The sequence below is a fragment of the Hypomesus nipponensis genome, chromosome 8 (genome assembly GCF_054491055.1).
Source record: "Hypomesus nipponensis isolate SF chromosome 8, ASM5449105v1, whole genome shotgun sequence".
Taxonomy (NCBI): Eukaryota; Metazoa; Chordata; class Actinopteri; order Osmeriformes; family Osmeridae; genus Hypomesus; species Hypomesus nipponensis.
The window spans coordinates 9538612-9559521 of NC_140368.1; the positions used below are offsets into that span (position 1 = coordinate 9538612).

Genomic DNA, 20910 nt, shown 5'->3' on the forward strand with positions numbered 1-20910 from the left:
TTTAAATCAATATTGTCTTGAATATGTATTTTTGTCTTTCGTATTTGTGTGGCAGTATGCAAGTTCAGTGTTGAGAAGATATTGGTTCAGTCTTCATTTTATAATTTCTTAAAGGATTTTTGCTTAACCTATTTTGTTCCTAAGATAACACAGTACTGTAGTAATTCCTATGTTACAGCCATTATAAGGATACACAAAGCGTGCATCATGATTTACACATTTATAGACGCTGCCTATATTTTTTCAAACTCCTTCAATTTATGTTATTTTATCTGGAGAGCTATCATTCCAACCCTCCAGGAAACCTGATACTAATCGTTATCTTACTTAGCTGTGATTGGTTAAATGCATCGTGAAAGTTAGGCTACTGTTGGAGTTAGATAGCTAATAAGTTAGCCTTCAAGAAAACTCTCAAACTGGTAGCCCTTCTTTCACTGTTTTTTTTTTTTAATCGGTCTTAAAATATATTATGTATTGATATTATAAATATAGTCGAATAAACATATAGTGTCGGGGTAGTTAATATTAGGGGATTTAGCTAGCAGTCTACATTGGCTAATGTATGTTAGCTTTCAATGTGCGATCGTGAGCAGATTACTGCATTAGCTAGCTATTCTCTTTTATTCTATATAGGTAGTTAAAGCAGACTAAGCAATGAATTATTAAATTAACTTTTAATGTTTGACTCTAAAAAGGTATTGGATGCTAGTCGAAGCGAGCTGAGTGACTGACTTGGAAAGCTTTCACACTATGACATCATAAACGACCACAGGTTATGGAAAGTGAAGGTCAAGAAGGTAAGGCATTTCCGAGGCATTTAACGAAGGGGAAAGGAACCGAAAATGTGTTGATTAGGAAACTCATTGAATTTATGGGAAATAACAATATTACATTGTGCATCAATGTTGTATGAAGGTGCATGCTCGCACGTTTGCGGGGCAGAGGAAAAGCAGAATGACGAATCAGCTAGGATGTATGTGTCCGAAGATGAGAGCCTTCTCAAAGCTTCAGGCCTGTGAGATTTTACACAAAAACACCTACCACACACATTCTGTTGTTGACAGTCTCTTTATGCAACAAATTGCAATGCATGTAGGCCGAATATATAAATGAACTTGGAAGTGATGCAAACAAGTGTTGGCCATTTAGAGGTTTTGGTGGGCATTACAGAAGTGGTGTGGTCTCTATGACCTGTGAAATTGATGTACGCTGGGATTAATGTGTCTGTAGAAATCCCGAGGAGACGCTTGATGTCATCTCAGAGTTGATGTACTCTCAGGACAGACTGAAGCAGCTGAATGTGGAGCTGCAGCACTCTGTGGAGCTGGCGGACGAGCAGAACACATCTCTCCGCACCGAGAACACGGCCCTCAGCCACCAACTGAAAAGGTACAAATTGTCATGCTCACACACAAATGTACTCATGCATGACCCCCATTTTACAAGATGATTTGGTTCAAACCATCATGTCACACAACAACTGCGCTTCTGGAGCTAATGAGTATGAGTGCAAATTGAGTCGGTTACCTCATACTCTAAATGTCGTTCAGAAATCGAAACTATTTGAGATGTCAGGGTTAGCCTGCTAATAATAACAACATTCATCACAGTATTGTATTTGGACTTTTTTTCAGTCTCAAGCAGGCTATGCATGATGCTGAGAAGCTGGGGGATGAGCTTGAAGATCTCCGGAGAGCCGCCGCAGAGATGGACATCACTATCAGCACCCAGGGCAACCGCATCCGACAGCTGGTGGGTACTTTCAGTACTTTCAGTAACCACCAACTGTCAGGAGACGTGTTTTTGCCTCCACTGATGACAATGTACAATAAAACCCTCACAGATATCTAACTCCACTGCACTCGGAGCAAAAAAAACAACAGCATTATCATCTTTGGCTTTTTTTTCTGTTCTTGCAGGAGAGAGAGAACAAGGCCCTGAAAGCCCAATATGAAAACATCAACAGTGAGGTATGGACAGCGCTGGTCAACTCGCTTGTAGAAAACACTGTGAGTTTAACTCTTCCTGTGTTTCAGATGTCTTGCATCTTACCTGAGAGGGCCAAGAACAAGAGCAAGATTTCCAAGTTGAGCAACGCCCTGCAGGCCCTACAGGTGTCTCATCCTCTTCACCCACTCACATACATACACACACACATTTATTTACACACATTTATTTATGAAAAATGATTGTCTGCTTGGTGTTTGACTCTCAGCAACAACTGGAGGAGCACCGACTCTCCCTTGACAAGAACAGTAACGACTTGCACGAGGTAAGATCTGTCTCCATCTGTAATGTCGGACGGGACAGAGTTTCAGAAAGAACTTTCCCCGCTCTGGGAGAGTTCTGCCTGGGGTTTTCTCTTCTATGTAATTACAAATGGGGCTTGGGCTAGAGTTTGTGTCTGTTTTATTTGTAGAAAACTATGATCATCGAGCATTTGGAAAGCTCCCTTGAAGAGTACACCACCATTGTACAGGTATAGTAGAATGCGCTAATATGAATTAATAGCAATTGCGTTCTTGTTTCCCATTGACATTATGACAACAACGTTGGCGCTTTAATTCCTGACCTTGAGTCTGTGTTCAGGAGCTGAAGAACAAGAACAAACGCCTGGAGGTCCAGCTGGAGGAGGCTCTGGTGTAAGTGAACACAATACCACATCTGCATCACCTCACCCACCCACTTTCTTAAAACACCTCAAGGCCTCGGCTATATGAATCTGAATCTCGTGGACAGTTTCGGTGGACCGGATGCCTCAGAGGTGAAGGGGTCTCTGTCCGTGGCTGGCGACCATCCCATGTCCATTGCAGATGAACTGGGACTGCTATCTCGCTCACGTGTAAGTGAAACCCTCTGTGATGATCCTCTGCCTCTGTCCTTCCTGTGGCGGTGAGCAGTACTGCAGGTCAGAGTACAACATTCTGTGTCGAGACCTTTTTGGTTTGCCAATAGATAAAATGTCCTTGCCCTCATACCACAATGGTGAGCCAACCCAGTGAGTTTAGAGTGTTCCTTACGTTAAAATGAGCTAGAATGTCTTCCCTATCTCAGCAACTGTTGGTCTGGAAAACTTTGCTGAGAAGTCTGGTAATCTTGTAGGTTGAGTGTTCTGATGAGGAGAAAGTGCATATTGAGCAAGAGGTTGAGGAGGAGAAAGTGAAGGAGCCCACCTTGAACGTTATTGGGAAGAAGAAGAGCCCTGTTGTTGATGTCCAGACCAAAAGGTGCATTACCAATACTATTCAGTGTAGAGCAAAAGAGTGGGAGTTTATACTATCCACAACTCAAGCCATGGGTGAAACAAAACTGCACCTGGATCACTGTCTGTCTTCAGAGGGCACACCCACGTTAGAACCATCCAAACCACATTCTTAGTTGTGTTCTACTGTATCTCTATCTTGCTGCTCCCACGCTCCCTCACTTTTGTCTCATCCCTCCTGCCTTTGTCTCTGTCTCCAGCTGGTGGCGCCAGCGTGCTGAGAATCTGCTGAAGGGGGTCCAGGCTGCTGGCACCTTCTGCCTGGGCTTCTTGTTCTCCCTGGGGGTGATGGCCTCCATGGGGCCTGTGTTCTACGACCATGAGAACGGGCATGGCTACAGCGACATCCTCTGGACCACCGCCAGCTACCTGATGCAGCCTTACTGTACTGTCCACCACATTGGCATGCCGCCTGTGTAACTACCAGTGTTACTCTTGATTTACCCTCTCCCAGCTCTCCCTCACCCTTCTAATCCTTCATCCCGTTATGACGACACAACCCCACACTAACCCCACTTAACTGCTACTTGTACTCCTCTTTCTATACACTTAACTGATAACTGCTCAAAACTTTAGCTCTACACAACTCTTTACTTCTACATAACTGCTAACTACTCAACTCTTTAACCAACCCTAACCCTTCTCCATGTGCATGACAATAATAACTACCCAAATTCTAACCCTTTTTCATCCCAGTCTACCTTCAGTTGATATAAAAATAAACTTTGCATTTCTATTCACGGGTAGCAGTGCCATTTCACATTTGGTTAAAAGTGTACAATGTATGTGAAAATATGCTATTTTTCTCAAAACTGTATGTTTGTACACGGTTTTCCTTGTAACGCTGCATCGACATTAAGAGCGTTATTTTACTTGTTGAGTGTCAGGGGCTAGGTTCAATGAAGTTCAAACTCTTCCCCAGTAAGTCTCGCGAGATGTGACCAAGTTAATTTGCGTCACCAGAAATGGCGGCTGGAAGAGAGGGATTATAAAATAAGGTACTTTTCTGTCATGCATTTTCAAACTATTTGAGTTAAATACCTACTGTTTGGTCATATGTGGTGTTGTATTTATGGCGTTGGCCACAAAAACACGTGGCAGTATTTTTTTTTATAACCGATGTAATGTTAAACGAGCACCCATCGTCGCATCCTTTCGAAATAAGAGCACATTGTTATTATGCGCGCTCATCCAGATCAATTAATTTAGCTATTGAAATTGTGATAAATTTTCAGCTACCCAATTAACTAGCGAAATGTTTTTAACCACTGCACCATTATTGCTTTTTTCTAGCAATCTCTGCGGTGTGTGCTTAAGTTTTGACTCGAACGTTGATTCATTTCCGTCATTTTCAGGAACTTTTATTTTCTTTAATTATTAGGATCTGACTAGAAAGCAACTGCTTGATCAGTGAGCTGATGAATAGTGGATTTATATCTTCTAACCTTTCAGCAGGCCGCCATCTTAATGACTAGGAGTCAGTCATGGTTGTGTAGCTATAATAGAGGCCTTAGCAAGCCTGATGAAACGAGCCAGGCCCAGCCATTTAGAAAAGCATCAATTGTTCAAAAGACAACAGTCAGCAAGTTTACAACACATGTACTAATGTTTACTCAATCTGAAATAAATATGCCAACATTCTATTCAGATCACAGAGACAGAGTGTGCTTTAGAACGGTTGTGGCACCATGGATACCTATCACTATCAATCTCTGCCCAGAGTATGGTGCTTAACAGTATAAATTGAAACTATGATTATCACATCATGGTACTACTTCCTCCTCAGCATTGTCTTGGGGACCATCAAGCAGCCAATCCCAGCCATGTCTCAGCGAACCCATGCAGAGCTCCTGCTGGAGAAGTTGCGTCAGCAGAGAGACACCGACTTGTTCTGTGACATGACTATCACTGTGGGCGACGTGCCATTCCGAGCTCACAGAAATGTTCTGGCGGCGTTCAGCCAGTTTTTCTCCTCCGTGTCTGACCCAGCTCAACAGGACACGATCCTTGACCCGGAAGTGGTCAGTCAGCAAGCTCTAGAGAGCCTGCTGGAGTTCATCTACACGGGAGCCATGAGCATTGACAGGTAGAATACAAACCTTTTTATAAAAACACTTTCCATTAATACCAGGACTTGCTTGTGATAAAGTCAGAACCAAATCAGCCAGATGCCAAAAAGATTTATTTGCCAGGGTTGGAGTCTTCTGAAATGTGAAATTCTTCTTACACACTTAAGACAACATTTCTTCTTGTTCCCATGTCAACAGTGAAAGTTCTGAGGCGGTACGCAAAGCGGCCGTCTTCCTCGGAATATCAGAGGCGGAGCAGTATATAGAAAAAACTCTTATTTTACCTGTGTCAGAAGTGGCCATCCAATCACAGGAAGTATTAGAGTCCGACCCTAGTGTTCCCTCCCTCCCAGACCCACCATGTCCTCCATCCCCTGCTGGCCATGAGGATTTAGTTGCCGGTTCTGCCTCTTCCGTGGGCGATGAGCCTAAAGAAATGGAGGCAGACGAGAACAGGACAGAAGCGGAGGACAACAGCAACAATACAGAGTACACCCCACCCGACACCAGCTCTCCCCAGAGAGGCCCGGGCAGGAAGAGGGGACGGAAGCCCAAGGCCCCACCTGGTGAAGCGACCTCCCCCAGCAGTGCCTCCGAGGACTTGGCAGATGTGGTAAAGACCCAGAGAGGGAGGGGCCGGGGCAGAGGAAGAGGAAGAGGGAGGGGGAGAGGACGAGGAAGAGGGGGAGTAAAGAGAGAGGAGATCTCATTTGTGGATTCTGACCTCCAAGCTATAAATAAAGGAAGAGACATTCCTTCAGACCAGAGTCCTTCACCCCTCAGTTCTCTAGCCAAAAGACCAAAAAGAAACGGTGGAGAAGGGAGAGGGAGAGGAAGGGGCAGAGGAAGGGGGAGAGGGAGAGGGAGGGGTAAACTGAAAGGGAACACAAGCGACGAAGACTGGGATGGGGTGGAAGTAGAAGACGAGGAGGAGGAAGACGAAGAGGTACGCAAGCAGCAAAGAGAGCATCCTCTGTGCATTCAGTGTAACAAAGTGTTCTCAGAGTACAGTAGTCTGCGTAGACACATGCGGATTCATAAAGGCCTGAAGCCGTTCAAGTGCCCCATTTGCTCCAAACACTTCAGACAAGGGAACCAGCTGAAGACTCACATGCGCATACACACAGGTAAACAAAGTGCATTGTGTACAGCACAGTAGGGAGTAGTTCCTAACTACTCAGGATACAACTTGCTGGCGCAAATGTATACATAGGTGAACACACTCTGTGTTTGTCTTCCCCTTTGTTGCAGGAGAGAAGCCATTTTCCTGCACTCAGTGTGATAAGAGTTTCATCCAGAAATGTCAACTGGTGTCCCATTGTAGGATGTACCATGGAGAAGAGAAGCCATACCGTTGTGGAGAGTGTGGTCTGCAGTTCGCTACCTCGACCAACTTCAAGATCCACTGCAGGTGGGGCTGTGTGTGTCTGTATACAGGTTTATTAGCATCATGTGAGAAAGTGCAGATGTGAATATGCAGCGTGTGTCACCTCCACAGACTACACAGTGGAGAGAAGCCGTACGTGTGCGAAGATTGTGGGAAAGCGTTTGCCCAGCCCAGCACCCTGATCTATCACAAGAGACGACACACGGGCGAGAAACCCTATCAGTGTGACACCTGCGGCATGTCCTTCTCCGTCTCCTCCTCTCTCATCTCACATTCTCGAAAGCACACTGGTGAGACTACCCCCCCCCCCCCCCACATCCGCGACGTCCTCGCAACAACTCTTGATTGTCTCGTCGACCGTTCCAGCCACTTGTGTCCATGTTTTTTCTCTGTTAACCATGACCGTGTGTGCATGCGTGCGTGTTTCAGGAGAGACTCCGTACGCGTGCACGGATTGTGATAAACGCTTTGCATCTGTGTCAGAACGGAACAAACATGCACGTTCTCATGGGAAAGGTGAGGCCAATTTCCTACACTCCCAACAAATATCAGAATGACTCATTTGAACTTTTTCCCCAAAAATGCATCAGGAGGAATGTTGAGTTGCCAGACTCAACAAATGATGATCATCACACCTTCGTCCGCAGAACTATTGTTTTCCAGAAGGTTCAATATCAAGCAGCGAGTAAATGGAGGGTAGAGATACTTTGGGAGACTTGGTGAGGACAGAGATGGGTAAAGAGGGGGTGGAAAGGGTTACATAGGCTGACAGAGAGAGTAGAGAGGTTGATAGAGAATAAAACAAGAGTTAAGGTCCATAGGAGGCAATATCACCTTTAGAGACTGCTTAGTGTTAGACTAGAGTTGGACTAGCTAGTGTGTGTGTGATTGTGTGTAACGGAGTGTATTCTCTCTGCAGGGGCTGTTGTGCAGTGTAATTTGTGTGGGAACAGCTTTATAAGCATTAAGAACATGCTGAGACATCAAGACAGGGTGCATGCCGGTAAGTGTGTGTGTGTGTGTGCGTGTGGTTTTCAGAACAATGCCGTCAATCGAGAAGAGTAAATGGACAAAATACATAACCAATGTGTGTGTCATCCTGTCTCTAGGTCAATGTGCAGCATTGCAAGAGGGAAGCAGCCATCTCAACATTCCCATCGATCACCAGGGGCTCATCTCTCGCCTGCTACCCACCGCTGGTGCCGAACCCTCCAACCTGGACTCTGACACCCAGACTGTCGGGGTCCAGTCTGGGTCTACTTTCATCAAATTTGAAACAGACTCCTCTAACCCGAACCTGGACAGTCTGGAAGCGAGCATTGTCATACCAAAACCTGACCCTGACAACATTGAGCCTAATTATGGCTTCCACATTGACAGCGTTGACACTGGAATCCACCCAGACACCCTCCGTGCGCTGGTGGAGCAGCTGAGGGCAGCCACTCCAATGACTGACAATGTGGAGCAGATTATCATAATTGAGACCCAACAACATTGACCAACGACCCTCTGCAGTAAACTCTGCTGTGTTTCGAGCTTTGAGCAGTGAATCCACTTTCTCCTTCAAAATCCCAACATGAAGAACTAGTTGACTGGTGTGCTGGTACATGTTTATCCCAAAGGGTCACACTGGAAGGGAATTACAAAAACAGATTATAGACCATCGACACTTATAGAACCCTCCCTTATGTGTGTCTCTCAGGGTTTTTAGGGTAAATGGGTGATACGATTTCTAGAATATCGTTTTCTCCAGGCAAAAGTTCCAAACTGACTTTTAGGGAGTGATAAAGTATCATACTGTTTTAGATATTTCTCCTGCTTCATTGAACGTACTGGAAAGCGTTTTAGTTCTATTTCTTTCATGTAATTATTTTAGAGTGTCTCCAATCCTTTCTAAATTTACTGCCATTCTAATCTGCAATTCTAACCCAATCTGAATTTGTTTAAGCTTCTAAAACTAAAACTCTCACCTGTTCTTTGAATAGTGAATAATCTATTGTTTCAAATTTGTCACACAGGCAGAGAAAGATGCTTCTTTCAAAGTATTAATTGGAGATGGGTGTGTTTCGGTTTTATTTCATTAGTATTATTCCAGAGTTTATGAATCATTAACACGTTTTGGTGGAGAATATTTTGGGATGTTAAATAAATTATTTATTCCCCTATGAACTTGTTGTAGGCTATTTGTCAATCAATATTTTAAGAATCAGCAAAAATGGTTTCATCTTCCTCTCCATCAGCTGCACACGAGTGTTGTTGCTATAACGACCAAACATTGGCTGCGGACTCAGACTTACATGCTCTGGTTAGCTACAATTTCACTATGAGTGGTATTTCACAGGCGTACTCTGTTGTCTGCACAGAGCACAAACTGCAAACAAACCCATACATATTAGACGTTTTGCAAGAGACGGAAGGAAGAATTGGGTAAGTTTAGCTTAGCTTAAAGAAAATCTCCGTTTGTCTGGCGGTACAGTACTTAGGCTACAGACTGTAGTAGCCTACAGTACTGTACAGTAGCTAATAACATGCAGCCCCATTTGGTTTGACTATCAGTCAACTTGTTTAGCGGCAGCCCAGTCAATATTTAACGTGATATTTAAAAAGAAGATACAGGGTCAGCAGCAGGCTATTATGCTAATCTGCCACTCTGCCACTGTTGGATTCACTTAGAAATCTAACCATCAAATTGACGGGAAACGACCGCCTGAGACGGGTTCAGAAATTGACTGACAATGACGCCCTGGCTCTTTCAAGAGCTCTCCGAAACAACCAGTCAGTGACAGGTCAGTTCTCCCCTGTGAATAGACAGTACTTTTAGTAGTGTTGATATCTTGTGGACTAACAGTCTTTGTTCTCAGTATAAAAGACTGATGTATAGATTAAACTTGTTATACATAATGATCACAGTAACATACACCACCAGCATCACTGTATTGCTTTAAAATGGCCAGACTGTAATATACAGTGGGGAACCGCTTTCCTTAGGCCTCCAGGGAAATCTGTTCCCCCTGTGTTCTCAGTGTAAAAAGACTGGTGTATAGATGAAACTTGTTATACATAATTGAAAATGAATGGTTTGCATTGTGTCGCTCGCATCGCTGTAGTTGACACACACTGTAAGCCCACAATATGTGTTTTCTTGATTGACAGGTCTGGATGTCCGGTACAACAGCCTCACAGATGAAGGTGCAAGGCATCTTGCTGACCTCCTTCAGGTAAACCGCTCACATGACACAACCCATAAGCACAGCGTGGCCCTTTCTCAAAAGGAAATCATTGTGTTACTGACACTGTTTTAAACAGGAGAATGCAGCCCTGCAATGCCTGGACTTGATGTGTAATGACATACAAGCGGATGGGGCTCAGCTCATTGCCAAGAGTCTGCTGGTTTGTACAAACACACATGCCCAGTCCCCACCCAGACTATTTCTCTTTGTGTATCTCCCCAACAAAGCAACAAACAGCCCCTACTCTTCCTCTCTCCCCTTTGTCTCTCTCATCAGCATAATGGTGCACTGGTGTCCTTGAGGCTGACTGGTAATAAGATAGGGAACAAAGGAGCCATGCACTTAGCCAGCATGCTGCAGGTCAACACGACCCTACAGGAGCTGGACGTAGCTGACTGTGACCTGGTAGCGCACATTCACACGCATGACTTCAACACACTGTCTCACTTGAGGCACGTGTGTTTTTACCCACGCAGCGGAGAGATTTTGACGGTTTCTTCCATGTCTTTCTCTCTCTCTCTGCAGGGAACTCAAAGTGTGATAGCATTTGCCATTATGCTGAACAACAACAGGAGCCTTTGTTCTGTCAACGTCAGCCGACCCCTGCTTTTCAGTCAGCAGGTAATCGCGCACCGTCCCTCTACCGTCCCTCTACCCTCTCTCCTCCTCACCCTCTCTCCTCGGTGTCTCTCTGTCTTTCCCAGGACGAGACAGCAGTGCACATGTCCCGCATGCTGGTGATCAACCAGACCCTCCGGGAGCTCCACCTGGGGAAGATGGGAATGTCTGACTTTGGGGTGGAGAGGCTGACAGAGGCCCTTGGGACTAACCACAGCCTACGATACCTGGACCTGCGCTGGTACGCACGCACAGACATACAACACACGCACGTCAGCCATGTTCATACCACCTCACACAACTCGATGTCCTCCCTCCCGGAAGTAACCGCGTGAGCCGTGACGGGGCCAAGTGTCTGGCCAAGCTCCTGAAGCGGAACGCCACTTTGGAGATCCTCGATCTGTCCTCCAATCGTATCGAAGACGACGGAGCCGTGTACCTGAGCGAGGCTGTGGCTCTGCCTGGCTGCAGCCTGAGAGCGTGAGACACCACCGGGACCCTTCCATGAAATCGTGACTTCTTGAGTGGTAAATGTTTGACTCTTTGTTTTGGCTTTTTTTTCCCCTCTCACTTTCGTCTCAGGCTGTCCGTTCCCAGTAACAACATTGGCAGTGAGGGTCTTGTGGCTCTGGCTCGTGCCATGCAGAGCAGTAGGACCCTGACACACATCTATATCTGGGGCAACCACCTACACCAGCCTGTCTGTCAGGTAAGGCAGTCTGAACACACCGAAACACCCACCACAGAAACTACTGTTGTCAAAAATGATCATGAATAGAATAGTACCCCTTCCACTTCTTACATTTAGTCATTTAGCAGACGCTCTTATCCAGAGCGACTTACAGTAAGTACAGGGACATTCCCCCCGAGGCAAGTAGGGTGAAGTGCCTTGCCCAGAGATGCACGGCCAGGAATCGATCTGGCAACCATCAGAATACTAGTCCGATTCCCTAACCGCTCAGCCATCTGACTTCTTTGTACGCACACTGTGTTGGTGTTCCCTCCCTTTTTGGTCCCCACTCCCCAGGCATTCAACAGTCTGATAGCCAGTAGACGCTTACCAGCAGCCCACACCGATGTGAGTGTGTACGAGGTGGACGGGCGGCTGTGTCTGGCCGAGGTTTTCCACGGTCTGAGGAGACACTACTACTGGACTCCCAGCTACGGCCTGGACGGAGACCCGGCCAGCAACTCTGCCCTCGCTCTCACAGGAGGAACAAGCCCTGACCCAGCCAGGAACCTGGCCCTTCCACGCTCCGACGTCCAGACAGCGCCCCCCTTGGCCCCACAGCTTGTGCTGAGTCCTAACAGACTGTGACACAACTTTTTCAACCTTATGTTTCATTGGTTTAAACGGTTAGAGGAGCCAATGCGTTACTACACCAGAACCCCTCAGCGTCACTCAGTTATTTCTGTAAAATTCTGATGGATCAGAAACATGTTTTATACAGTAATGATTAATGATGATAACACCACCAAAATGTCAGCACCAGAACGCTAATCCATCAGATTGGAATTTAATTATTGAACTGCATCAGGTTTTTTTTTTTATCACAATGTGGGATTTCTATAATGTTTTAATAAGAAGGAAATGTATGTGGCCATATCTGAAAGTGATTATTACAAATGAAAAACATTGGTTCGAGTCAGTCCTCTCTGCTCACTCCTCTGACTGCATCTCATCCAGCCGGTCCTGATTGGGTGATGGCGTTGATATGGGTGTGTCCCACTCCAATAGGACAGCTCTCTTCCTGAGGGCGTGGTTGAGCTGGTCTCTCCCCTGATTGGTGAGTGTCCATCGCTGCATGCCGAGGCGTACCAGTGCTGGGAGGCGAGGCAGAGCGGACAGCAGGGAGGGCAACCAGGCCGCAGAGGAGGCAGAGGTCAAAGGTCGTAGGCTGAGGTCAACATCCTCCAGGGACCCCAGGCCCCCTGCTCCGAACAACCCCGCCCAACCCTCTGGCCCCACACCTCCGTTATAGGAAAGGTCCAGAACACGGACGGAGGAGAGACAGCCATGCTTACACACAACCCCTACAGGAAGTACAAACAGACAGGAAACAGACGAGCAGTGGGATGATTGAAGTATGAAGCGAAAGTGTGTGTGTGTGTATGTTGGGGAGGGGGGGAGGGGGGTGCACCTAGCTGAAGCAGGTCATCTGTTGTGAGGTCACAGCTGCTCAGGTGCAGCTCCTGAAGAACGCCCGGCTGCAGGGCCTCCAACAGCAGGGCCAGCCGGCCCCCTGCCACTTTACACCACGACACGTCAACGTGTCGTAGGTGTGGTATCGCCAGGGCTACGACACACACACAACGAGACCTTTACAGTTCATTCATTCCAGGTGCTTAGAGATGTTTTAGACGACCTAAGAACCCTTTCATACACTGCTATGTAGATGAGTACCCAGTGCAGTGAATGAGTCCTCGGTCAGGCTGCAGCTGTTGAGTGGGAGCTGTCTCATCTGTAGGAGAGGCAGGGCGGAGACTAGAGGGTGGACCACGCCCCCGGCCTCCTTATTGGACGACACGTCAAGCTTGGTCAACTCGGACAGGGAGGGGAGCACCTGGACTGGAGACACAGCCTTATGCTCCTTATCACACAAACACACAGACATTTTCCCTTTTAGACACACATCAACACCCACATACTTACTTAGGGAAGCCAGGTCTGTGTGTGTGAGATAGCAGAGGTGTAGACTTAGGCTCTCCAGGTGTGGAAGGTGGGCCAGGTGAGGTGCCAGAAGGGATAACCCTCCTGACAGCTTCTTGTTACAGGACAGATCTAACTCACGCAGGGATGGGAGATGGCGGAGTGAACCACCTTTGTAAACACAGAGGGAGTTCTCCTGTCAGTCTTGTTCACAATACCTCTTCCCAGTTGAAGTTAGACAATGTATTTACCAAAACACAATCAACTGGCTCCTTACCAAAAATGTTAAGGGTGTTTGGTGTCAGACCGCATGAATGTAATCGGAGTGTTGTGAGAGAGGGACAGTGAGAGAGAAAGGGGACAAGATCCCCAATCCCTATTCCCCCTGGCCCCCCCTCCTCCGCCTCAGCCAGTAGAGGGTTACAGGAAATGTCCAACACACACAGTTTGGGAAGACCACTTATTATCCTACCTAGGAATAAAGAAGAAAAGATTACTCCATGAGATTAAATGAGGGATTTATTGAGGAAATTGTCATTTCAAAGCTTTACAGGAGACAGGTCTCTCTTACCCACTGTAGAGGCATCAGCTGCAGTAAGCTGGCAGGCAACCAGGTGTAGCTCTTTCAGTGTTGGGCGGAATTTACCCAGTAGGCCTTGCAAAGGTCCTCCCCCAATCCCAACGTTCCAAGACAAGTCCAACACCTCCAGTAAGGGCACATGCTCCAGAGCCCCCCCTACACACACACACACGTCAACCCACACATAATCACTGACGTCGTCAATGAAAGCTCTACTACGCTAACTGTGATGTCACCGTTTCCAGCCCCACCTAGAGCACTGATGTCATCGGGATTCAGCCTACAGCTGCAGAGCTTCAGAGTTCTGAGCCCGCCCACATGCAGGAGGTGAGAGGTCAAGGCCCGGAGAGATCCTCCTATCAGTTCGTTCCATGACAGGTCCATCTCCTCCAACTGAGGCAAGCATGGCAGCAGTGTCCCTGAGAGGAGAACATGTGACAACTGACCGCAAAAACATAGAAATATAAAGGTAATATGTGTGAGTGGGTGAGTCTCACCTAGCTCCAGTGTGTCTGTAGCAGTGAGATCACAGTGAGCCAGACTCAGACTTCTGCTGTCTGCTCTCTTTCCCAGCCTCTGCACGAACACACACACACGGCCCCATCCTCCATCATACAGCGTCTCCACTGACTCTGCTGGGTCTGGAGGTACACCCGGGACACGTCCGATAAAGTATCAGCATTTAGGGTCACTTTCCTTAACTTATCTTATGTCATATCATCTCTCCATGTCACCTTACCAGTCCCCTCTCCTTTCTGCTTCTCCTCCCTCTCTTCGGTCTCTCTGTCCTGAGGAATCCCCCCGCCATCTGACGGGCGAGACAGGAAGCGACCAGAGGAACCCTTCTTATCAGAGCCCGGGCGCTTCCTGCGGATCTGATTCATGATGAGGTCGAAGGGCGAGCGCCTCGGACCCGCTTCTCGTCCCCGCTGTCCATCTGAGCATATCACAAATTCATGTTCCAGAAAATATTATTGACAGCCGCGTTGCCTTAGGGTCAGTGTCCACATCAATGGATTTAGCTGAGCAAATGTGAGATCGATACAAATTTATTGTGGCTACAGTAACTGTGTGATATGAGTTTTTATGATAACCAATAGCCTACAGTGGGAAGGCTAGAGAATGCAGTCGGCGGGTCAACATACCAGCAAGTTCCATTTCAGCCTGGAAGCACCTGCAGTGACAATACCAGCGTTTGAGTTGAAATTGCGCTTCGCACAGACAAGCGATTAAAATGTTACGGTCAGCTGCAACTGTTATGCCATTTTCACTTCGTGTGCACGTCAAACGCAGCATGAACACGGGCAACAGAATGCAGTTAATTAGCGCCATTAAGTTTGTTAGATACATGACATGTTAGATCAAATGTTCCCACGTCTTGTTTAACGAAAATGAATGTCGAATTTGCACAAAATCAATTACCTTGTGTGAATTGACCTGGCTTTCTCCAGTGATTAAATTATCGGCGAGTGTCAACTTTATGTTCACCAGTGACGTAACATGTCTTGTGCTTCTCAGGTGTATCGCTAATGTCCCGGATGTGCTGTCAGTTTCCAACTCCTTTGGTAAACATACCCCCACGAAAATGAGTGAAATCAGTAAACGGACATCCACCTGGACAGAAATACACCACAGACACAATTCTTCCAAATGTATTTTATTCCGTTTCATTAGATTGAAAGCTGTGGACAGAACAGCAAGAACGGCACTACAATACCCCCATCCCCCGTCTACAGAATGTAGAAACCTTACCTGAGCCATACACTGGAGGGTGCAATGTCACCAAATATTCAGATAGAAATGCAGCTTTACAGTAAAACGGATATGATTTTCATGCAGAATAAATGGCAAGTCATATACGGTCTATTGCAACATTTCTTTCTGTAGTTGTAGTGTTGCATCCAACAGAATAACGCCCAAGCCTGGTTTTGGGAGATACTCCTCTTAAAACCCAGGACCTGCCCTTTACCCGTTCAAAAGGGGTCATCTCAAAAGTCTAATGTGGCCCCCTCGCTTTCTCTCCACCTCTTTCCCCTGTCCTTGTCTCAACACACAGGACTAGTGAAGCAATTAGCCTCAGCTAGCATATAGCAGAACAGTGAAAGTGAAGGAAAGATGGAGAGGAAGCCACTTTACTCTGCTGAGACACCCTTGTTTCTTCCCTGTCCCTCCATCGGCTACAAGTATGAAAAGTGTGATGATGTGTCATTCTGTTGAAAGGAGCAACGCCATGGCGACACAGACACACACACTCGCCGGATGGTCCCTCAGTCATCCTCCACCGTGGGTGTGATGGTCACGCCCCTCCTGATCTGGCCCCAGCCAATGAGACTGAAGACAGGAAGGAAGAGAACCAATGAGACAGATGTACAGAGAAGGCTCACTTTATGTATTGGGAGTCAGATGGCTGAGCGGTTAGGGAATCGGACTATTAATCAGATGGTTGCCGGTTCTATTCCTGGCCGCGCAAAATTACATTGTGTCCTTGGGCAAGGCACTTCACCCTACTTGCCTCGGGGGAATGTCCCTGTACTTACTGTAAGTCGCTCTGGATAGGAGCATCTGCTAAATGACTAAATAAAATGTAAATATAACTCTTTCTGAGGGCTGATGCGTTTGTACGTTGTGGTACACTCTCATTGAGCCACTCCTCCCAGACTTACCGCCAATGTTTCTCCACACGACGGCTGAGGGCGATCTTCTCCCCCACCTCTGTGCAGACCGGATTGGTCAGAACGATCTTGGCCAGATCAGCCTTGACGGCGCTCACTCGCCCGCCCGTTGACAGCGAGCCGATGTTGACCATCAACACCTCGTTCTTGGACAGCTTCTGGACCTACAGGAGCATGGGTAAACACACATGCCTTCAGTTGACCTGCCATTTGCCCTCGACATCCAGCTCCCTCACGGATGTCGGAAGTCATAGAAAACCAGCAAGCCACTGGGAAAAGGGGGAGGGACCTTCGCCGACTACGGATCCCAGCATGCACCAGTGCTCACCTTGGCGGCCTTCTTGTCTCCCTCCGTGCGTACTCCCAGCAGCCTCCTGAGGAGGAAGTAGGAGATCTCCAGCTCTGTGAAGATCTCTGGCAGCGCTCCGACAGCCCCCAACACCTGACCAACCATACGGTCGGCTCTGCACAGCGTCGGGTCGATCTTGGTGCCGACACCTACAACACACACACACACACACACCTTTTTAGAAATGCTTTTTATAACCACACTAAACTGGCCGGCCCCTCAGAGGCCCAGCCAGAATCCTCAGGACAGGCCCGGAAGCAGCTGTCCAGGCCAGTGAGCTCGTACCGATGAGGCCTCCGGGGGCGGCATACTGCAGGTCATTGTGCTCGGCGAACAGAGACACGATCTTGGAGAAGATGGGTTTGCACATGAGCTTCCCTTCGTGGTCTTTGGACACGATGCCTGGACGCACCTCCAGCTCCTGGCCCACCTGAGCACACACACACACACACAGCAGGAGGGCTGGGTCATTTCTGAGGGCGTGGTGGGAGACTTCCAATTCCTGGGTTGGTGACGAGGCGGCGGATGGGCTTTACCTTGAGCACGCCCTTCAGGATACTGCCTCCTGCCACGCCCCCTTTCAAATCATCCACCTCACAGCCCGGCTTGTTCACGTCAAACGACCTGATCACTGAAACCAACAGAACACAACCCCTTGAAGACATGCGGCAGAGACGCTTAACAGTCATCCTGTGTGTCTCTGTGGGTGCGTGTGTGTTTCTGTGGGTGCGTGTGTGTCTCTGTGGGTGCGTGTGTGTCTCTGTGGGTGCGTGTGTGCTTCTATGGGTGCGTGTGTTTCTGTGTGTGTGTTTCTGTGCGTGCATCTTACCGATGAGTCTGGGCTCGGAGGTAAAGTCTCTGATGGGTACAGGGATTTTTTTGACGATGTACTCGCACACCACCTCGATATTGTACTTCAGCTGGGCAGAGATTGGAATGATTGGAGCGCCCTCTGCCACGGTGCCTGTAGGGGAAACAAAAAATATGAGAGGACAGATTAAGCACACACACAGAGCAGCTTCAAGGAGAAAATGCCTTGTGAACACATTCTAAAGCCACTTTAACATGCAGAGACCTCAAGACAAAGGGGGCACCCACCCTGTACAAAGGCTAGGATCTGCTCATACTGCTCCTTGGCCTGGCTCTCCTTGACCAGGTCGATCTTGTTCTGCAGGATCAGAATGTGCTTCAGCTTCATGATCTCTATGGCTGCCAAGTGCTCCGACGTCTGGGGCTGGGGACACGACTCGTTACCGGCTGGGAGAGGACAGAACAGGAGGGATATTTTAACATGGACTCTTGAGAGCATCTCATTGAGCTATTTGCAACCTGAGGAACTTGGGAGTTCTGCACAGAACACTTTAGCATCCCGAGACAGCTGCCAAACCCAACCCTATGATTATTCCTCTTTATAGAAGTGCTAATGCAGAAACATATGAGGTTGGAATTTGCCAGTCAAAGGAAGGCTTAAGGCTGTGGTCCAATGCGACAGCCTCAATCCCTCCTTTGATGGGAGTCACATCCAAATGTCGGTGAAGCCGTCTCACCAATCAAGAGCAGAGCCGCGTCCATGACAGCAGCTCCGTTCAACATGGTGGCCATCAGAATGTCGTGCCCAGGACAATCCACAAACGACACATGCCTGAGAGAGCGGGAGAGATAGGAGGATGTTACTGAAGGAAGGCTCTCCCCATCCCACACCCAAAACAAAGCCTTCCCTTTGAGATTTGAGTTCAGCACGCGCAAAAATGCCGTGACTGTGTGAATCATAATGTCATGAACTTGATTCATCCTGTGCAGGTAGCGAGTCTTACCTGACTAGTTTGAAGTTGCCCTTCGTGCCGGGGATGTCTGTGGGGAACTCATCAGGCGTGCTGCTGCCACACGACCTGTAGCATTCTGGCCTGGGACAGCTAGGGTCGTCCAGTTTATACACCTGGGTCGGGCAGACGCAAGGGGGATTAGAAGAGTTCCGAGTTATTTAACTCTGATCGTTAGCAAGGTGGACTACCTTCATGTCGAATCAAAGGGCAGTTGACAAGGGTTACCTTTGCATTCGCATAGCCTAGTTTGATGGTAATGTTCCTCTCCAGTTCATTCTTGAACCTGACAGTGTGCACACCAGAAATGGCCTTAACCACTGTGGACTTCCCGTGAGCCACATGACCGATGGTGCCTGCAGGTGCAAGATGGTGTTGTTCAAGGACAGTTAGTCAAATGTTTAACACTAAAGATTTTTTTTATATAAATAGGGTGGAATGATGTGATGAAGTTCTCTTACCGATATTGATTGTGGCTTGTCTGCTAATGATCTCTTGTGAGAGGGGGGTCAGTTTGGATACATCCTGAAGAAAAAGTACATTGATTGGCATGATTTTAATTCTTATTAGGATTCATTTAAACGTTAGATAATACTGCAGAAGAGAACCACAGACAAACTGTAGGCAAGGATGCTGATAATAAGTGACATTATAACACCATACCAGGTGATCCTATTCAGTGAATGATCAATGATTTTCAGTTGCGATCGCTCAGAGAGAATGAGACAAACACAGGCTATTCAGGACATGAGGATGCAAGCTGCTGAAAACGTTGCGGCAGGTTTCCTGTCTATATTACTAACAATGAACAGCTGCTACATTTGATGGAAAAATAAGACTAATCAACAATTACATGACTAAGCGGATCAATAGTTTTTTTTTAAATAACGACAAGAAAACGGGATAGCAAGTTAGCTTCGGTGAAAGTACAATAAACGCATAGCATAGGAGAGATCCCACGCCGTTTACAGATAGTACTTCTGTCATGTGCCGGGCGGTGGTTCAACACCGGTTTTCCAACGCCCTGCCAACAACACCGCGGTAGATCGTTTTCACCAACTTTACTGGCATCAGAACCTGAAGACGACAGTAATACTACCAAAGTGATAAACACTCACCAGAGAACTTAGATCTTGTTTAGAAAGATGAGGCTGACCCAGCGTTACTCCAGACTCGTCACCCGCCATCTTGAACGAAAAAGGAATTTGAGTATTGCGCAGCGATTGCCTGAATCATTTTCAAGAACAGAAAAAGCATCGACGTGATTTACGTGTTTGTATTTGTATACACAAATGAAAATGCATCGAAATACACTTTTGTATAAATTAAATAATATAGTGAACGTTGAGAACTTAATATATGTATTCGTATAGGCTAATAATACACAAAGCAGGACATGGGTCCTTACATTATGGATGATGCAATATTCTGATGCAAAAATGTACATTTATTTAGCCAAATAAAAGCTCATTGTCCGATTTTGGATTGTGTAAACTGTCGTATATATTAGGTCGAATCTAATGGATTATGTGTTGTTTGACTCCATAAACACAAAAGAAGCCAGTAAAAACTTCTGATGCGTGTATGGGTCCGTCTCTTGGTGATGATGTCATTAAAAGTCAACGTTGTGCTCTTCTGTAGTTTCTATTTCGGATCCATAGCAAAGAGTATAACATACTTCTATACTCTGTCCATAGTAAGGAGGTTGTGTACGTGGTGTACACCAGGAATTTTCCAAATCTGAATTACATTACAATTAGGTAATTATGCTCACAGTATATAAAATCACTATATGGTGCCCTCACATAGGTTTATTTAACCCCTCATCGGAGAGGATAGGGCCCTATAATTGGGTTGCATATCCATTGCTATGGCATTGACCAGTGATATTAATATGCAGCACCCTGATTAATAACATGAAAATGATGAATTGATAAATCCAGTTTATGCATGACTGTCTTGTATCTTTCTATTGAGGCAGTCAGTTAAATCAAGACAGGATCTGCCAAAAAGTGAGTGATTCATAATGCCATGTGGTGGTCACACCTTTGGGTCCTGCTGTTCGGCACAGGTGCAGGCAGGACTCCCTGTTTTCGCTCCAAGAGTCCACGAACATGGCTTGACTTTTCCGTTCAGCCACACATTTATTCAGCCAACACTATTACAGTATTTTTTGGATTGCATCACCTGGACATCTAAGTAGGCTACTATCACTGGTGCAGGCTTTGAAGCAATACATGATGATTGATTTAATGAGGATTGCTCTAAAGGCT

At 46.8% G+C, this 20910-nt stretch overlaps 5 protein-coding genes across 5 annotated transcripts; 3 read left to right on the forward strand and 2 right to left on the reverse strand.

Annotated features, from left to right (window-relative positions):
• Window positions 1-254: 254 nt before the first annotated feature.
• On the forward strand, window positions 255-3685 carry LOC146275058 (uncharacterized). Its single transcript, XM_084703465.1, has 13 exons — window positions 255-419; window positions 696-797; window positions 916-1015; window positions 1231-1389; window positions 1635-1752; window positions 1920-1970; window positions 2037-2114; window positions 2216-2272; window positions 2420-2479; window positions 2590-2642; window positions 2740-2842; window positions 3103-3227; window positions 3463-3685. The coding sequence occupies exons 2-13, from the start codon at window positions 776-778 to the stop codon at window positions 3680-3682; spliced, it is 1146 nt and encodes a 381-aa protein (XP_084559591.1). The 5' UTR covers window positions 255-419; window positions 696-775; the 3' UTR covers window positions 3683-3685.
• Window positions 3686-4129: 444 nt separating this feature from the next.
• On the forward strand, window positions 4130-8883 carry mynn (myoneurin). The gene is made up of 8 exons (XM_084703464.1): window positions 4130-4260; window positions 5049-5348; window positions 5530-6458; window positions 6583-6742; window positions 6830-7008; window positions 7148-7234; window positions 7638-7721; window positions 7828-8883. Exons 2-8 carry the CDS (start codon window positions 5086-5088, stop codon window positions 8214-8216), a joined length of 2091 nt encoding a protein of 696 aa, XP_084559590.1. The 5' UTR covers window positions 4130-4260; window positions 5049-5085; the 3' UTR covers window positions 8217-8883.
• An 84-nt stretch (window positions 8884-8967) lies between these two features.
• Window positions 8968-12177, forward strand: lrrc34 (leucine rich repeat containing 34). The gene is made up of 10 exons (XM_084703161.1): window positions 8968-9145; window positions 9392-9504; window positions 9872-9936; window positions 10025-10108; window positions 10225-10353; window positions 10474-10569; window positions 10653-10807; window positions 10891-11046; window positions 11149-11275; window positions 11594-12177. The coding sequence occupies exons 1-10, from the start codon at window positions 9042-9044 to the stop codon at window positions 11882-11884; spliced, it is 1320 nt and encodes a 439-aa protein (XP_084559287.1). The 5' UTR covers window positions 8968-9041; the 3' UTR covers window positions 11885-12177.
• Window positions 12128-15360, reverse strand: lrrc31 (leucine rich repeat containing 31). The gene is made up of 11 exons (XM_084703158.1): window positions 15219-15360; window positions 14942-14970; window positions 14536-14733; window positions 14294-14437; window positions 14048-14215; window positions 13788-13952; window positions 13494-13688; window positions 13220-13387; window positions 12971-13135; window positions 12708-12863; window positions 12128-12600 (listed from the first exon to the last, which is right to left on the reverse strand). The coding sequence occupies exons 2-11, from the start codon at window positions 14952-14954 to the stop codon at window positions 12227-12229; spliced, it is 1746 nt and encodes a 581-aa protein (XP_084559284.1). The 5' UTR covers window positions 14955-14970; window positions 15219-15360; the 3' UTR covers window positions 12128-12226.
• A 77-nt stretch (window positions 15361-15437) lies between these two features.
• Window positions 15438-19859, reverse strand: eif2s3 (eukaryotic translation initiation factor 2, subunit 3 gamma). The gene is made up of 12 exons (XM_084703159.1): window positions 19756-19859; window positions 19099-19162; window positions 18866-18993; window positions 18632-18753; window positions 18365-18459; window positions 17916-18074; window positions 17647-17781; window positions 17354-17448; window positions 17103-17247; window positions 16797-16966; window positions 16460-16632; window positions 15438-16127 (listed from the first exon to the last, which is right to left on the reverse strand). The coding sequence occupies exons 1-12, from the start codon at window positions 19822-19824 to the stop codon at window positions 16064-16066; spliced, it is 1419 nt and encodes a 472-aa protein (XP_084559285.1). The 5' UTR covers window positions 19825-19859; the 3' UTR covers window positions 15438-16063.
• Between the last annotated feature and the right edge of the window lie 1051 nt (window positions 19860-20910).

Excerpts from the sequence above, each read along its gene's own strand:
- LOC146275058 (XM_084703465.1), top strand. The coding sequence starts at position 776 with ATGGAAAGTGAAGGTCAAGAAG. Across the intron at positions 1,390-1,634 it reads CTCAGCCACCAACTGAAAAG|TCTCAAGCAGGCTATGCATG; the intron begins GTACAAATTGTC and ends ACTTTTTTTCAG. Across the intron at positions 2,480-2,589 it reads AGTACACCACCATTGTACAG|GAGCTGAAGAACAAGAACAA; the intron begins GTATAGTAGAAT and ends GTCTGTGTTCAG.
- mynn (XM_084703464.1), top strand. The coding sequence starts at position 5,086 with ATGTCTCAGCGAACCCATGCAGAGCTCCTGCTGGAGAAGTTGCGTCAG. Across the intron at positions 6,459-6,582 it reads TCACATGCGCATACACACAG|GAGAGAAGCCATTTTCCTGC; the intron begins GTAAACAAAGTG and ends CCTTTGTTGCAG. Across the intron at positions 7,009-7,147 it reads ACATTCTCGAAAGCACACTG|GAGAGACTCCGTACGCGTGC; the intron begins GTGAGACTACCC and ends TGCGTGTTTCAG.
- lrrc34 (XM_084703161.1), top strand. The coding sequence starts at position 9,042 with ATGAGTGGTATTTCACAGGCGTACTCTGTTGTCTGCACAGAGCACAAA. Across the intron at positions 10,570-10,652 it reads CCCTGCTTTTCAGTCAGCAG|GACGAGACAGCAGTGCACAT; the intron begins GTAATCGCGCAC and ends TGTCTTTCCCAG. Across the intron at positions 11,047-11,148 it reads CCTGGCTGCAGCCTGAGAGC|GCTGTCCGTTCCCAGTAACA; the intron begins GTGAGACACCAC and ends CTTTCGTCTCAG.
- lrrc31 (XM_084703158.1), bottom strand. Across the intron at positions 13,689-13,787 it reads AGCTGATGCCTCTACAGTGG|GTAGGATAATAAGTGGTCTT; the intron begins GTAAGAGAGACC and ends CTTTATTCCTAG. Across the intron at positions 13,388-13,493 it reads AAACACCCTTAACATTTTTG|GTGGTTCACTCCGCCATCTC; the intron begins GTAAGGAGCCAG and ends GTGTTTACAAAG.
- eif2s3 (XM_084703159.1), bottom strand. The coding sequence starts at position 19,824 with ATGGCGGGTGACGAGTCTGGAGTAACGCTGGGTCAGCCTCATCTTTCT. Across the intron at positions 18,075-18,364 it reads CGCGGCTCTGCTCTTGATTG|CCGGTAACGAGTCGTGTCCC; the intron begins GTGAGACGGCTT and ends GTCCTCTCCCAG. Across the intron at positions 16,967-17,102 it reads CGCCCCCGGAGGCCTCATCG|GTGTCGGCACCAAGATCGAC; the intron begins GTACGAGCTCAC and ends TGTGTGTTGTAG.